General features: G+C 52.4%; 2 protein-coding genes across 3 annotated transcripts in view; both read left to right on the forward strand.

Annotated features, from left to right (window-relative positions):
* Positions 1 to 14665, forward strand: part of BDKRB1 (bradykinin receptor B1) — a 52972-nt gene that overhangs the window by 24298 nt on the left and 14009 nt on the right. For both annotated transcript variants that reach the window (XM_047739231.1, XM_047739232.1), the window contains exon 2: positions 70 to 179. The gene's annotated coding sequence lies outside the window, so the exon portion shown is untranslated. The remainder of the gene's footprint in view (positions 1 to 69; positions 180 to 14665) is intronic.
* Positions 67 to 8256, forward strand: BDKRB2 (bradykinin receptor B2). The gene is made up of 2 exons (XM_047739230.1): positions 67 to 179; positions 3956 to 8256. Exons 1-2 carry the CDS (start codon positions 106 to 108, stop codon positions 5058 to 5060), a joined length of 1179 nt encoding a protein of 392 aa, XP_047595186.1. The 5' UTR covers positions 67 to 105; the 3' UTR covers positions 5061 to 8256.

A 14665-nucleotide genomic window follows, 5' to 3' on the forward strand; every position in this document is an offset into this window, starting at 1 on the left:
CCCTGGTGGAGAGTATGTGTGTTTTATGGTCCCCAGCCACCATCTAACTGTCCTTTCTCCTCTGGTCAGCCCAGGAGCCTCCCTCTCGTCCCACACTGAGTCAAGATGTTCTCCACCTGGAAAAGATCAATGTTCCTGTCTTTTCATGAGGACCCTGTGCCCACCACGGCCTCTTTTAGGTAAGTCGAAAGACTTCCTTGACATACTCCATATAAGGGAGGGCCAGGCAGCCTGAAGAAGGCCTGGAGAACCTGACCCCCATCTCCTGGACAACAATTGAAGTGACAAGGGATGTTGAATCCACAGATGAAAACTCTAGGGAGCTGGCATGGCCAGTGTTCAAATCCCCATGGGCCTGGTGGGAGCAGTCAGAGCGGGTGTTCTGTGGGGTTTGTCAGAGCACAGAGATGCAGGACAAGGACACAGTACCAGTGGTCACGTGTGAGCTATCCCAAATGAACTTGGAAATGGGGAGACACTCTGATGTCAATACCCAAGGAATCAGACAGAGACATGACGTTCCCGGTCATCATGGAGACGGGAAGTTTCCAACACATGTCTGACATCTGGTAGAAGGCCAAGCCACCCTAAAGAGAGGATGTAGGGAAAGCCAATCCTGACTGGAAGCAGAGGAAAAGGAGGGTTGGTTCTCAGCTGGCAGTGTTGGCCCAAGAAAGGGGAGAAGGGCCCAGTCCGGCCCCCCAGCCCCATGCGGGAGCGTGGCCTACTCTGCAGATAACCAAATAGCCTCGGGGCTCGTAACTCCCAGTCACGCACTCCCCAGGCCACCTCGGATGAATCTGTGGCTTCTCAGAGCCAACTAGGGGCCGGGGCCATCCCGGTGGCCAGGGACTGTATTGCTGGGAAATGAACAAGCAGCAGCTGGTGACCTCAGTCTCAGAGAGCCAGACCCTGAGAGTCAACTCTCCCAGCCTGGGGCACCAAGGAAGTGGGTTTTCTGTAGCTGCAGAAACAGGGCCAAAGGCTGGACCAGGGAGGCTGCCCAGGGTAGACCTTACTTCCAGAGCCACCCAGTTTGCAGGGGTCAGGAACTTAAGACCCAGCGGGGACAGCTCATCTCAGTTCCCTGATGTCTGGGGCCTCTGCTGGGTCTCCACTAGACCACTCAAAGGCTGGGGGCCGGCATCAACCAAAGGCTTACCTGGGACCAGAGGATCTGCTTCCAAGAGGCAAGGGGGTTCCTCTCCATGTGGCTGCTTGTGTCCCCTCCCAACGCGGCAGCCAGTCTCCCCTCAGCGAGAGACCCAAGAGGCAGAGAAGGAAGCAGCACTATGGGTTTTTTAAAAAGATTTATTTATCTGAAAGAAAGAGAGACAGAGTCCAGGGGTTAGGGGGGCATGTGGCGGAGAGGAGTAAAGACAGAGGGAGAGAGAATCTCAAGCAGACTCCGTGCCAAGCATGGAGCCTGACAGGGGGCTCGATCTCATGACCCTGAGATCACGACCTGAGCCGAAACTCAGTCAGACGCTGAACCCGCTGTGCCCTGCATCGCGCATGTTCCGGGACTGGCTGTGGGAGTCACGCACTGTCGCTGCCACCGTGGGTGGGAAGCAAGTCACCAAGTCTGGCCACGTTCCCCGGAAGAGGAACTAGACTCTACCCTTTGAAGGGAAGGGTGGCACAGAATTTTGGGATATCCTAAAGCCACCACTTTACCAGAAGGTTCTAGAGTGTTTTTTCTATTCCGTCACTCCCTCCTTAAAGCCCTCGGGGACAAAGCCTCGGTTTCTTAGCAGCCAGTGATGACTGTCCTTTTTTCCTTATTCATCCCATCTCCTGCCACTTCCCGCCTCCCTGTCCAACATCTAGTCTGCCTTCCAGAACGTGCCAGAGGCTTCTCCGCTCTGCACCTCCGCTCAAGCTGCTCCCTCTGCCTGGTCCGTCCCCTCCCCTTTGTTGTTGTTTTTGTTTTTTAACTTTCTCATCGGAGTTCAGTTGACACACAATGCTACCTTGGTTTTGGGTGTACAACACAGTGATCCAAATTCTCGATACATTACGCTCTGCTCACCCCAAGCGCAGCCGCCATCTGTCACCGTATATCGCTGTTCCTTCTAGCTGTCCATTGACATGTCCCTCATCCTGGGACACCTAGCTCCAGAATCACCTCTAACCTTCTCCACCTCCCACCAATTCTGTGCCCTGTGCCCTTCCTTCCACCTCATGGCATTTGTCACACTTGGGAGCATGGACAGGGCAGGGGACACGTGGTACTGGCTCCTGGCTCCCACAGAGAAGAAGCTTGAGGCACATTTAAAAGATAAACATGGGCGCCTGGGTGGCTCATTGGGTTAAGCCTCTGCCTTCACCTCAGGTCATGATCTCAGGGTCCTGGGATGGAGCCCCGCATGGGGCTTTCTGCTCAGTGGGGAGCCTGCTTCCCCCTCTCTCTCTGCCTGCCTCTCTGACTACTTGTGATTTCTCTCTCTCTCTCTCTGTTAAATAAATAAATATATATATATATATATTTTTTTTAATAAAAAGGAAAAGACAAACGCATCAATGAGTAAGTCAGTCAGTCAGAGATGCCCAGTCTGGCCACTGAAAACCAGCCAGCTACTCCTGGAAGTAAGAGGGAGGGTTTTTCCTAGGAAATCCCAAGGTGAACAGCAGATTCTTTCCCATAAGTTGTGGCTCAACCCCTGCCCCATAAGCCTGCCCAGGAAAAGAATCGCCCTTCTAGGAAGAGCCCGCCTAGGCCCACCTTCCCTCCCCCACCACATAGGGCACTGGGAAAATGTCCACTCAGTCCTGCTGTCTGGGTTGGGCTTTCTGCCTGCAACGTGTCTTCATATCCACTCTTCGATTCGAACTTTGCCACAGCCATGCAAAGCAAGTCAAGAAGAGAGTAATACTCTACTCCAAAGGAGATGAAATGGAAGCTCAGAGAGGTCAAGTGATTTGCCCAAGGCCACACAGCTAGGATTGGAACCCATATGTGTCCAAGCCCCATGCCTCTTTGCTGAAGGTAGAGATGAATTAGCGTTAACAGTGACATTTCTAGAAAATGAACAGCTCCACGGTCTGAGTCTCACCCAAGAGTGAAAGAGGAACCAGTGGGTTAACGATAAAATCACTAACACAGGAGCAAGCCAAGTGTTGCTAGTCGTTCATAAAAATAGTTATTCACACTTATCGAACCAAGTATCGAGGTTGGGGCTTTTTACCAATTGTCTTGGATTCCCACCACAACCCTGACAAGTAGATTATGTTATTCCCATTTTACGGGGTAGGTCATTGAGGTTCAGAGAGGTTTCGACCTACCCAAGGTCACACAGCTAATGAATGAGCCGGGATTTGAACCAGGAGGACTGCTTGGTTCCAAAGCCCCTGCCCTCCCTTTCCATCATGCAACCTCTTATTATTATCAACTCCTTGCTGGTGGGGGTTCCAGAAGCACAAAGCTGCCCTCTGCCAGAAGGAGACAGGGTGTGGGCACATGGGCTGCGGTCTCGGAGCCGGGCTGGAACCTCCCAGTCTGGCATGATACCACTTATCTCCTCTAATCAATTACTCACCGTGACCAGGCCATGAGAATCTGAAAATGACCAGCTCCCTCGGGAGGGCCCCGTGTGATAAGGAAGGAATGTGCGCGAATCCTCCCATCATGGAGGCGTCGAGGAACTCCAGGGTCCAAGACTGCGATGGTCAGTGCTGGTGATGGACGCTGGCCGAGGAAACGTCCCAGTGCAGCACCAAGGTGAAGACCACGACCTCTCAGCCTCGCCCAAGGACACGGGGTAACTTTCAAAGACCCCGGGGCGTCAGGGATGTCCGGACCTGAGTCTCTGAGCGTGCGGCAGAAAGGCCCCAAGTGCCGCTCCTGACCTGGCTTCTGGAAGCTGCTTGCTGAACCCCTTCTCCTTCTGCGTCAGCTGTTTCTCCTGCCTCTTGTGACTCGAGGTGTAACAGCCTCTTTTCCACTTTCTTTCAGCACGGAAATGCTCAACATCACCTCGCAAGTCCTCCTGCCGGCTCTCAACGGGACGGTGCCCAGCACCTGTGTCTTCTCCGACTGGTGGAACTGGCTTAACACCATCCAGGCCCCCTTCCTCTGGGTGCTGTTCGTGCTGGCCGCCCTCGAGAATATCTTTGTCCTCAGCATCTTCTGCCTGCACAAGACCAGCTGCACGGTGGCCGAGATCTACCTGGGCAACCTGGCTGTAGCGGACCTGATCCTGGCCTGTGGGCTGCCCTTCTGGGCCATCACCATCGCCAACAACTTCGACTGGCTCTTTGGGGAGGTCCTCTGCCGCGTGGTGAACACCATGCTCTACATGAACCTCTACAGCAGCATCTCCTTCCTCATGCTGGTCAGCATCGACCGCTACCTGGCCCTGGTGAAGACCATGTCCATGGGCCGGATGCGCGGGGTGCGCTGGGCCAAGCTCTACAGCCTGGTGATCTGGGGATGCACGCTCCTCCTGAGCTCGCCCATGCTGGCCTTCCGGACCATGAAGGAGTATCGGGACGAGGGCCACAACGTCACAGCCTGCGTCATCATCTACCCGTCCCGCACCTGGGAGGTGTTCACCAACATCCTCCTGAACTTCGTGGGCTTCCTGTTGCCCTTGGCCGTCATCACCTTCTGCACGGTGCAGATCATGCAGGTGCTCCGGAACAACGAGATGCAGAAGTTCAAGGAGATCCAGACGGAGAGGAAGGCCACGGTGCTGGTCCTGGCCGTGCTGCTGCTGTTCGTCGTCTGCTGGCTGCCCTTCCAGATCAGCACCGTGCTGGACACGCTGTTGCGCCTGGACATCCTGTCTGGCTGCTGGGATGAGCACGTGGTCGACGTCTTCACGCAGATCGCCTCCTACGTGGCCTACAGCAACAGCTGCCTCAACCCGCTGGTGTACGTGATCGTGGGCAAGCGCTTCCGCAAGAAGTCCCGGGAGGTGTTCTGGGGACTGTGCCAGAAAGGGGGCTGCATGCCGGAGCCCAACAAGATGGAGAACTCCATGGGCACGCTCCGGACCTCCATCTCTGTGGAGCGCCAGATTCACAAACTGCCAGACTGGGCGGGGAACAGCCAGTGAGGGGACGCCGCCTGGACCCCTGCTCCTAGGTGCTGGGACGGTGGGAGAGGGGTGCTTCAAGATATGTCCAGGAAGGAATGGAAGACGTGCCACGGGTGTAACCTTGGGCAGGAAGTTGGTGTCTCTAGGAAAAGCCAGAAGCTTCATGGCTGCCCTGCCCAAGCTGCGGCAAGCCAGGCCGGGAGGATGGGGGGACCTCACATATGGCCAAGGGCTCCATACACACGACAGTATTATTGTTCTCATCTGCTGCCACCCCTGGGCCAGTCTGCACCCTCCGGGAGTGGGGGAGGCCTGGGGACAGGGATAGGAGTGACTGAGCTTCCCTCCCATGTGTGTCCCGCCCTGCCGCAGCACGGCAGCCCAGACCTTCAGGAGAGCGGCCCCCCAGCTCTGGTGCCATGGCTGAGTGCACAGGCCAGACCTGGCTGGGGTTTTGCCTTAGGTCTCTCAAATCTGTCGAGTTGGGACTCTGGAGGCTGATGCTCAGGTTAATGAAGGTTGAACTGTGGGGGATCCCTGGTGAGAACCCAGAGACTAGGATTCCATCACTACCCCTGTCCATGGACAAAGTGGTCTGTGCCAACAAAGAACTCAGTAAACACTTAGTAGTCACTTGCTGGCTGTGCAGCATTGAGCCCCAATGGTAAAAGGGAAGAAAAGGAGAATAATCTCTGCCTTGAAGGAACTTGCAAACTCAGATGGGGATGACTGAGCTCTAGCAACCACCAGAAGGCTGTTCTGCGACTGGACATGGTCAAGCAAGGCCCTGTGGGGTAGTGCAGAGGCGAGGGGCGAGGAGCCGGCCACCCCCAGCCCATAACGAGTGGCACATCACCTTGTCCCTGCCTCTGTAATAGCAGGGTGTTGTGAAGATTTCAAGAGTCAACAGGCATAGAGGTACTTCGAAGGAAGGAAAGGTGCTATATAAACGTGTGGCTTTCTTATGCACACAGAACAGAAGTAAATTTATTGTAAAGACACAGCTTTGTCGCTCATGGTTGTGTAAAGCACCCATCAGTGTCATCCACGCAGCAGGTGCTTGATAATGTTAACTACCTTCCACCCTTCCTTCCCATACTCCGTCCCCGCCACCCCCACCCCAGCATACACGCACAAGCATTTCGGGGGCAGGCCACCCCGTTCAGGGTTTGTATTCTGATGAGCCAGAGAGATGTCTGGGTGAGTGTACTCAGGGAGTCCCCATGCTCCCACCCTCACTGGGGGTGGGCAGCTGTCGGGAGGAGCCCAGGCCTGCCTACCGTTGTCCCTGTCTCAGCCACCAAGGTCACCAAGCAGTAGTTTATTTGAAGGTGGCCTCATGGGGGCCCCTCCAGGGCAGCAGACCAATGATTTGGCATAAAGGTCACTGGCCCCACATCACTGGTCCTGGGACAGAGCTCCCCTAGAGGGCTGAGCGGCTCATGGGTGCCAGCAGCAGCCCTAGGTCAGGAAGGCTGGCTTGGTCCGGGTGGGTGTGAACGGTGAGGAAGCCCTGGGGAGGGACCCACGTGATGAGCAACAGAACAGCTGGTCCACTGTTGAACAGAGAAGGGAGAACGCCCTCGCCCTCCCGGAGAGGCCAGCAGCCAGCACTGCAGAGGGGACAGGGCTCAGTCCTCGCTGGGCGGGGCGGCGGTGGGCGGGGTGATGCGTGGGGTGGGGCTCAGGCCCCAGGAAGCTGGACCAGCCTCCTTGGCCCGAGCCTTAGAAGACAGCCCTATCCCCTAGCCCCAGGACCTCCCGGGAGGATTCATTTCTCTTTTCCCACATTTCACAGTCTGCTTCCTGGGGCCAGCACCGTGCCAAGCTCCATGGGGAGTTTGGAGAATGCAACACCCAGGCTCTGACATCAAGCGGCGGAGAACCAAGGCAGGGAGGGTCAGCTCAGTGGCCATGGGTTTCAGGAGCTACCAGGATAGTAAGGTACGCAGCACCGAGCGGCACTCATTCGCTCAACAAAATAAATGGATACTTTTAGATGACTTTCTCTCGGGAAGATGGAAACCCAAAAGGGGACTGGGAAATTTGGGATGGCAAACAGCTCATGAATCCTCATCAAGCCAGCTCTAGATTTTAAAACAAAAACGTTAAAAAGATTCCCAGCCTTTGTTCCCCTGCCACACACACACCTCTCTGTCCCAGTACACATACACACTTGTAGCTGGAGAAAGAAAACAGTTCAATAAGAAGTAGCAATGGTTTAGTATTTAAATGAAGTTACACAGGTGCACATATTGTGAAATAAAAAAGAGGCTGTGCTTTGCTAATGTGTACTGCTTGTCCACCAGCTGGCATGCGATGGTCTAAAGGTCTTCTCTGAGCAGAGCCGCATCACAGCCCTGGGACCCTAATGGTCACTCAGGGGTCCTCTCATGGTCTGTGAAGCAATCAGTCTGTGAGAGGGCAGCCACTCTGTGGGTTGTGTCGACACTGTGATAAAGACCATCTGTCCGGAGAAAGGCCCAAAGAGCTGTTACATTGTAACGAGGGAGCATTTCACAAACAATGAGAAATGGATGAAATGTGTAAACATGTGTCTTTTCCATATAGCTTAATAAATGGACAAGGATTTTTTTGCAGAGATTTTTCATTTGTTACAACTCCGAACCCCTGAGTGTTGTGAGGACATTCCAACACTGCCTTGGGCAGAGGAAAGACAGGTCATTAATTCCACTCAACCTATTTTAGGGCTTCTGTCCTTCAGAACGGTGGTGTCCGAGCTTCTGATTGTGTATCTTTCTAAGTAAAGGAATTTTTACTACACATACCCAATATGTAAACTTTCTAATATATATTAAAATGTAGGCTTAAAAATATACTGAATCAGAAATGTAAGAAGATTTAAGAGGGTTTGGTACTTTCCCCCTCCTACATCCCTGCAGTGGTAACTCATTACCAAGCTCCCAGCAGGTGCTGGTGGGACCCCATGAGGACCTAGATTCATAGGGATGGCAGTGATTCAATCACACATGTATGCAATATATTTATTGAGTACCTTCCATTGGACCTCCCCTTCAAATCAGGAGTGTCTTCTACAATGTGTAGATTAAGCAGTTGTCTAGCCGCTGTTCGCATAATCCCAGTGATAGGGAACTCGTTATCTACTTCATTTGAGGGGACCTCTTCATTTTTCATGTATTCATTCACCCTCTGACTCATTAAAGAAAACACGTATTCTGTGTCTACAGAAATGGCCCTCCTCAGTCTACCCCTCCAACCACCCATGCCAGAAACGTGGGGCTCATCAGTAAAGGCACCTTCTCCTTCATTCCTTCCTCCCAGTGGGTCAACACCTCTTTGTAGACTCCGCCTAAGGGTTTCCTGGGTGAAGTTTCCTATCTGCTTCTTCCTTTTTCAAACCACCTTCTGTTACTGCTCTCCTCATCTCTGATTGCGACCACTACTATCTGCTAATTCTTATTCTTCGCTCGGCAGTAAAGACATCTTCTAGTGCAAACACCACTGGAGAGGGGCTATAACCCCAAAGACCAACGTTTAGGAGCCAAGGCTTTGGAATCAGGCAGACCTGGACTCCACTTCTGCTTCTGGCCAGGATTTAGTAGTTGTGTGGTCTTGAACATTTCACTTACTGTTTCTGAGTCTCCATGTTCTTATCTGTGAAGTGGACATAATAATGGGATCTACCCCATAGGACTATTTTTTTAAGATTTTGTTTATTTATTTGACAGACAGAGATCACAAGTAGGCAGAGAGGCAGGCAGAGAGAGAGGAGAAAGTAGGCTCCCTGCTGAGCAGAGAGCCCAATGCGGGGCTCGTTCCCAGGACCCGGGGATCATGACCTGAGCCGAAGTCAGAGGCTTTAATCCACTGAGCCACCCAGGTGCCCCTACCCCAAAGAACTTTTAATAGGATTCACAAAGAGAGTGTTTAGCACAGTGCCTGGTACAGAGTTGGCACGGGACCCATGAGAGCCGCCATGGTGGTGATGACGGCTGTGAGGAAGATGGGGAGGGTGATGACCACAGTCTCTAACGAGAAATCCTGCAATAGTGTCCCACCACTCTTGGGATAAATTTCCTCTTCCATAATGTGGTCTGCAAGACCCATAATGAGCCCGCCCTGACCTGTCTCTTTCCCTCTCTCTACCTCCTGACTCATTCTCTACCCTCTGGCCCTAACAGCCACAACTGGACGGGAGTCTGGCAGATTTCCCATTCCCCGCTCCAGTGCTTACCCTTCCCTTCCCACTCAGGCTGCACACCTCCCTCCCCAGCAGCACTGAGCTTGGAGAAAGTGGCTGACAGTTGCCTTAGGGCGCTCACTCCTTCAAGGACTTGGTTCATAGATGGGAGCCTGCCTCGAGGAAGTCTACACTCCGGAAGAAACCATCAGGCTACAACTGTGAGCAGGGCTCTGGGCAGGTGGAAACAGGCTGGGAGAGCCTCGCTGCCACCTCCCTCCACCCAGCCAGGCAATATGAGCGGTCTCTCCCCTCTGGGCCCTCCATGGCCCTAGCAAACTGGTGTGATGGGGAGAAGCCCAGGTGGCTGCCCAGCCTGAGTTTGCCCCTGGGCCAAGTGGGTGAGGATCTGGTGCAGTGATGCAAACTGATCCCCTGTGACCTGGTGGGACCGAACGCTAGTGATGGGGGCTATCATCGATGTATGAAGCCACTAACGCTGTCTTCATGGTTTGGAAGCTGAAGCCTCGATTGGCAGCTTCCAGCAGTGTGCTCTGCTGTCTCCTTGTCACTCAGCCCCTGAGCCCATTATAGAGCCTCACATAGTTCTGACCTCTCGTCCAGCCCTGGAGGATACGGGCGTCTGGGGAGAGCAAGGAGGTCATGGTTGTGCAATAGCATTGGCTTGAAGCCTCATGCTTTGTTGGTTTTTTGGCTGAGGTCAAATGGTCCCATGACTCTGCTGACCCCTTTCCAGACTTGACCTTCATGACCACTCAGGGAAGCAAGTGCTCATAGGTTCCTGATGTGGGAACTGAGACCCAGCAAGGAAGTGACTTGCTAGGGCTACCCAGTTCCTCAGGAAGGGGGTCAGGAAGCCCACCCGGTCTTGGCAGGCTTGAGTCTTAGGCAGGGGTTAGCAATCTTGTCACCAGGAAAGCCCTCAAGGTGCCTTTGTGCGTGAAGAACTCCTGAGGCAGTGCTAGGGCTGTGTCTGCCCTCATCAACAGACCACATCTTGTCGGCCTTGTGAGTACTGGCCTCCGGTAGAACGGCCTCCCCAGGGTCTGGCAGCTTACGCCTGACCCGGAGACATGCTCTGGAGCAGCTTCACTAGTTATGATTCACAGGCCAGACAGTTGACCCATTCCAGTGGCTTTCAGTTTATTCTCACAGCTGTGCAATGGTCACTGTTCTCTGATTCCAGAACACATTCATCACCGCAAAGTGAAATCCCCCATTCCGCCCTCCCCACACTGTTGGGAGACACTAACCTCCCTTCTATCTCTAGACTTGCGATTTCTGGACATTTCATATGGACAGAATCACACACCATGTGCCTTTTATGGCTGGCTCCTTTCATCAGGCTTATGCCCAGATGTAATATTTAATTGTAGGGAAAGACCTTTGGAGTCCAGGGCTGGAGTCCTTACCATGCCACTAACTCACCATGTGATCTTGGCAAACCACCCCCTCCATGGCCTTTGGCCTCCATTTCATCATCTGTAAAATGGGCAGATAACCCAATAAATATGCTTGTCTCACCCAGAGCAAGTGACTCTGAAAAGGGGGCTCCATAAACTATAAAGGGCAGAGCCAACATGACAGGGACCACCCTGGGCTTGGAGCCAAGATCCTGGTCCCCAGCCCAGCTCTGCCACTCCCGGCCATGGGAATTTGGACAAAACCAGTTAAGTTCTCTGAGTTTCTGTTTTCTTGTCTATAAAATGAGGATCCAGGTGCTTTGAAAGAGTAAGACAGATCTAAGTGTTCTGGTGGCCTAAAGAGGGTTCCTTCCCGCTCAAGTGCACATCCACATGGGACCTCAGAAGATGAACTTACTTGGGAATAAGGTCTTCACCGAAATCATTAAATAAGGATGGGGTAATACTGGATCGAGGTGGGCCCCATGTCCAATGAGACGGGTCCTCATAAAAAGAGGAGAGGCACACAGGGACACAGAGGCCATCAGGAGATGTAGGCAGAGGCTGGAGTGCGGCTTCCAAAAGCCAAGGAACACCAAAGATTCCCTGGAAATCCATCAGAATCATAGAGGAGAACTTAGGTAGTAACCTCTTCGGTATCAGCCACAGCAACTTCTTTCAAGATATGTCTCCAAAGGCAAAGGAAACAAAAGTGAAAATGAACTTTTGGGACTTCATCAAGATCAAAATCTTCTGCACAACAAAGGAAACAGTCAACAAAACAAAGAGGTAACCCACAGAATGGGAGAAGATATTTGCAAATGACAGTACAGACAAAAGGCTGATATCCAGGATCTATAAAGAACTTCCCAAACTCAACACACACAAAACAGATAATCATGTCAAAAAATGGGCAGAAGATGGGCACCTGGGTGGCTCAGTGGGTTAAAGCCTCTGCCTTCAGTTCAGGTCATAATCCCAGGGTCCTGGGATGGAGCCCCGCATCGGGCTCTCTGCTCAGCGGGGAACCTGCTTACTCCTCTCTCTCTGCCTGCCTCTCCACCTACTTGTGATCTCTGTCAAATAAATAAATAAATAAAAATCTTTTTTTTAAAAAAAAAAAGGGCAGAAGACATGAACAGATACTTCTCCAATGAAGACATACAAATGGCTATCAGACACATGAAAAAATGTTCATCATCAGTAGCCATCAGGGAGATTCAAATTAAAACCACATTGAGATACCACCTTACACCAGTTAGAATACCACCTTACACCAGTTAGAATGGCCAAAATTAGCAAGATAGGAAACAACGTGTGTTGGAGAGGATGTGGAGAAAGGGGAACCCTCTTACTCTGTTGGTGGGAATGCAAGTTGGTGCAGCCAATTTGGAGAACAGTGTGGAGATTCCTCAAGAAATTAAAAATAGAGCTTCCTTGTAACCCTGCAATTGCACTACTGGGTATTTACCCCCAAAGATACAGATGTAGTGAAAAGAAGGGCCATCTGTACCCCAATGTTCATAGCAGCAATGGCCACGGTCACCAAATTGTGGAAAGAACCAAGATGTCCTTCAACAGACGAATGGATAAGGAAGATGTGGTCCATATACACTATGGAGTATGATGCCTCCATCAGAAAGGATGAATACCCAACTTTTGTAGCAACATGGACGGGACTGGAAGAGATTATGCTGAGTGAAATAAGTCAAGCAGAGAGAGTCAATTATCATATGGTTTCACTTATTTGTGGAGCATAACAAATAACATGGAGGACATGGGGAGATGGAGAGGAGAAGGGAGTTGAGGGAAATTGGAAGGGGAGGTGAACCATGAGAGACTATGGACTCTGAAAAACAATCTGAGGGTTTTGAAGGGGCGGGGGGTGGGAGGTTGGGGGAACCAGGTGGTGGGTATTATGGAGGGCACATATTGCATGGAGCACTGGGTGTGGTGTATAAACAATGAATTCTGTTACACTGAAAAGAAATTAAATTTAAAAAAAAAAAAAAAAAGATTCCCCGGAACTTCCAGAAGCCAGGAAAGAGGCATTGAAGAGACTCCCACTCAGACCCTCCGGGAGGAATGGACCCTACAGACACCTCAATCTTGGACTTCTGGCCTCCTGAACTGTGAGAGAGTAAATTTCCACTGTTTTTTTTTTTGGTTTTTTTTTTAAGTTTTTTTATTTATTTACTTGACAGACAGAGATCACAAGTAGGCAGAGAGGCAGGCAGAGAGAGAGGAGGAAGCAGGCTCCCCGCCGAGCAGAGAGCCCGATGCGGGGCTCGATCCCAGGACCCTGAGATCATGACCTGAGCCGAAGGCAGATGCTCCAACCCACTGAGCCACCCAGGCACCCCAAATTTCCACTGTTTTAAGCCCCCTCCCTACCCACTCCGTCTGTGATGCTTTGCTGTGGCAATCCAAGATGGCTAGAGCTGTGTTACTGGTTCTGAGGGCCTGCTCCCCGCCACAGCCCAGAGACCCCTGTCCCCAGCAGTGCAGAAGTATGGAAGTCCGCCATGGGCTTTCTTTGGGTCTCCTGAGGGCTGGCGATGCCAGCTGGCGACAGAAGTTTCCCTAAGAAAGAGTGGGATAGACCATGATACAGAACCTCAGAGAGTTTTCCAAAAGGAGGATCCTGAGGCCTTTCCCGAGATCCCAAGATGTTAGGAGCCAACCCAAGCCCCAAGAGCACATGCATCACAGACCTGCTGGCCCAGGACCAGAACCACCCTGATCCCCCTCTTCTTTCCCTCAACTCCAAAGGCAGGCTGATTCCAGGCATCTCAGGCCAGGCTAAGGAGAGGCCACAGGGCCTGGCTGCTGGCTTCCAGGCAGCCTGGGCACAGAGCTCCCCACAGTGGGAGGTTGTTTATGGACAGCCCCGCAAGGTGACCCAAGACAGGGCTGAGGATCCTCTGGCTGCCCCCTCCATGCTGAGTCACCTTCCAAGGCCCACTCAGTGGGCCAGCCACGTCTGCCTGTTTCCTCTCCGGGGTCCTGGCCAAGACGGAGGACGGCTTACATAACCCCTCCTTGCGCAAGAGCAAAGCAATACGAGGCCAGCTACAGTTGGTTGCTGACCAGGGGCCAGCGGCATCCCCCCCATGGCTCATCTGATCCCCAAACTTGGACAAGGGACCGCCCCCCTCACAGACCAAGGAACCAAGGCTTCAGGGGGAGGTGGAGAAAGGGATTCCAGTTCCCCTGACCCGGCAGTGAGGGAGCTGAGATTCGAGCTCCACGGCCCAGACATGCCCCCCTCCCCCGTGAATTCCAGAGCAGAAATGAAGACCCAGGCCTTGCTTCCAAATCAGATTTTTCCCCGAAGCACTTGTCCCCGTGGAGGATGATGACGCTCTGAGACCCTGGCATCCTGACGGCTGCATGGCCTTTTGGGGCATCCTGAGCCCTGTCCTCGCACTCCACACAGAAGAACAGGACTGTCATTGTGAGAGCTGGTGCTCTCCCCTCGGCACCCCCACTCGGTCAACTGTCCGAAAGCTCTTCAATCCTGTTCTCCTATCAGTTTCTCCCAGAACGGCAGAGCTCACCTTCTAATCCTCAGGCTATTTCAGTGTCATTATTTACTATCGCAGATTTTTCCCAAAGTTTCTCAAAAACAAAACAAACCAACAAAAAATAATAGAACAAAAACAAAAACCTAGCTCCTGATTGGTCCAATAAGTCTCAGAACTGCAACTACTGCATCTTCCTCATGGGGCTGCCCATTGCACAGACGTGTATTAAAGGCCCTGAGAAGTCCTGCAGGAAGGAGGCATGCTCGTCTTGGCTTGGTCTAACCCAGGGTCTCCCAGACTTGATCGGCACAGAACCTGTACTCCACTGGCTGCTCTTTCTACTCTCCTTGTCCCATACCTCCTTTTCCATCTGATGTTTAAATGTTGGGGTTCCTCAAGCTTCAACCCTAACCCCTCCTCTCATCTACATGGACCCCCTTATTAATCCGAGCCAGAATCACAGCTCTAAATGCTATCTGTGACAGTGAGTCTTCAATGTCAGCTTCACTG

Source organism: Lutra lutra, chromosome 7, assembly GCF_902655055.1.
Source record: "Lutra lutra chromosome 7, mLutLut1.2, whole genome shotgun sequence".
NCBI lineage: Eukaryota > Metazoa > Chordata > Mammalia > Carnivora > Mustelidae > Lutra > Lutra lutra.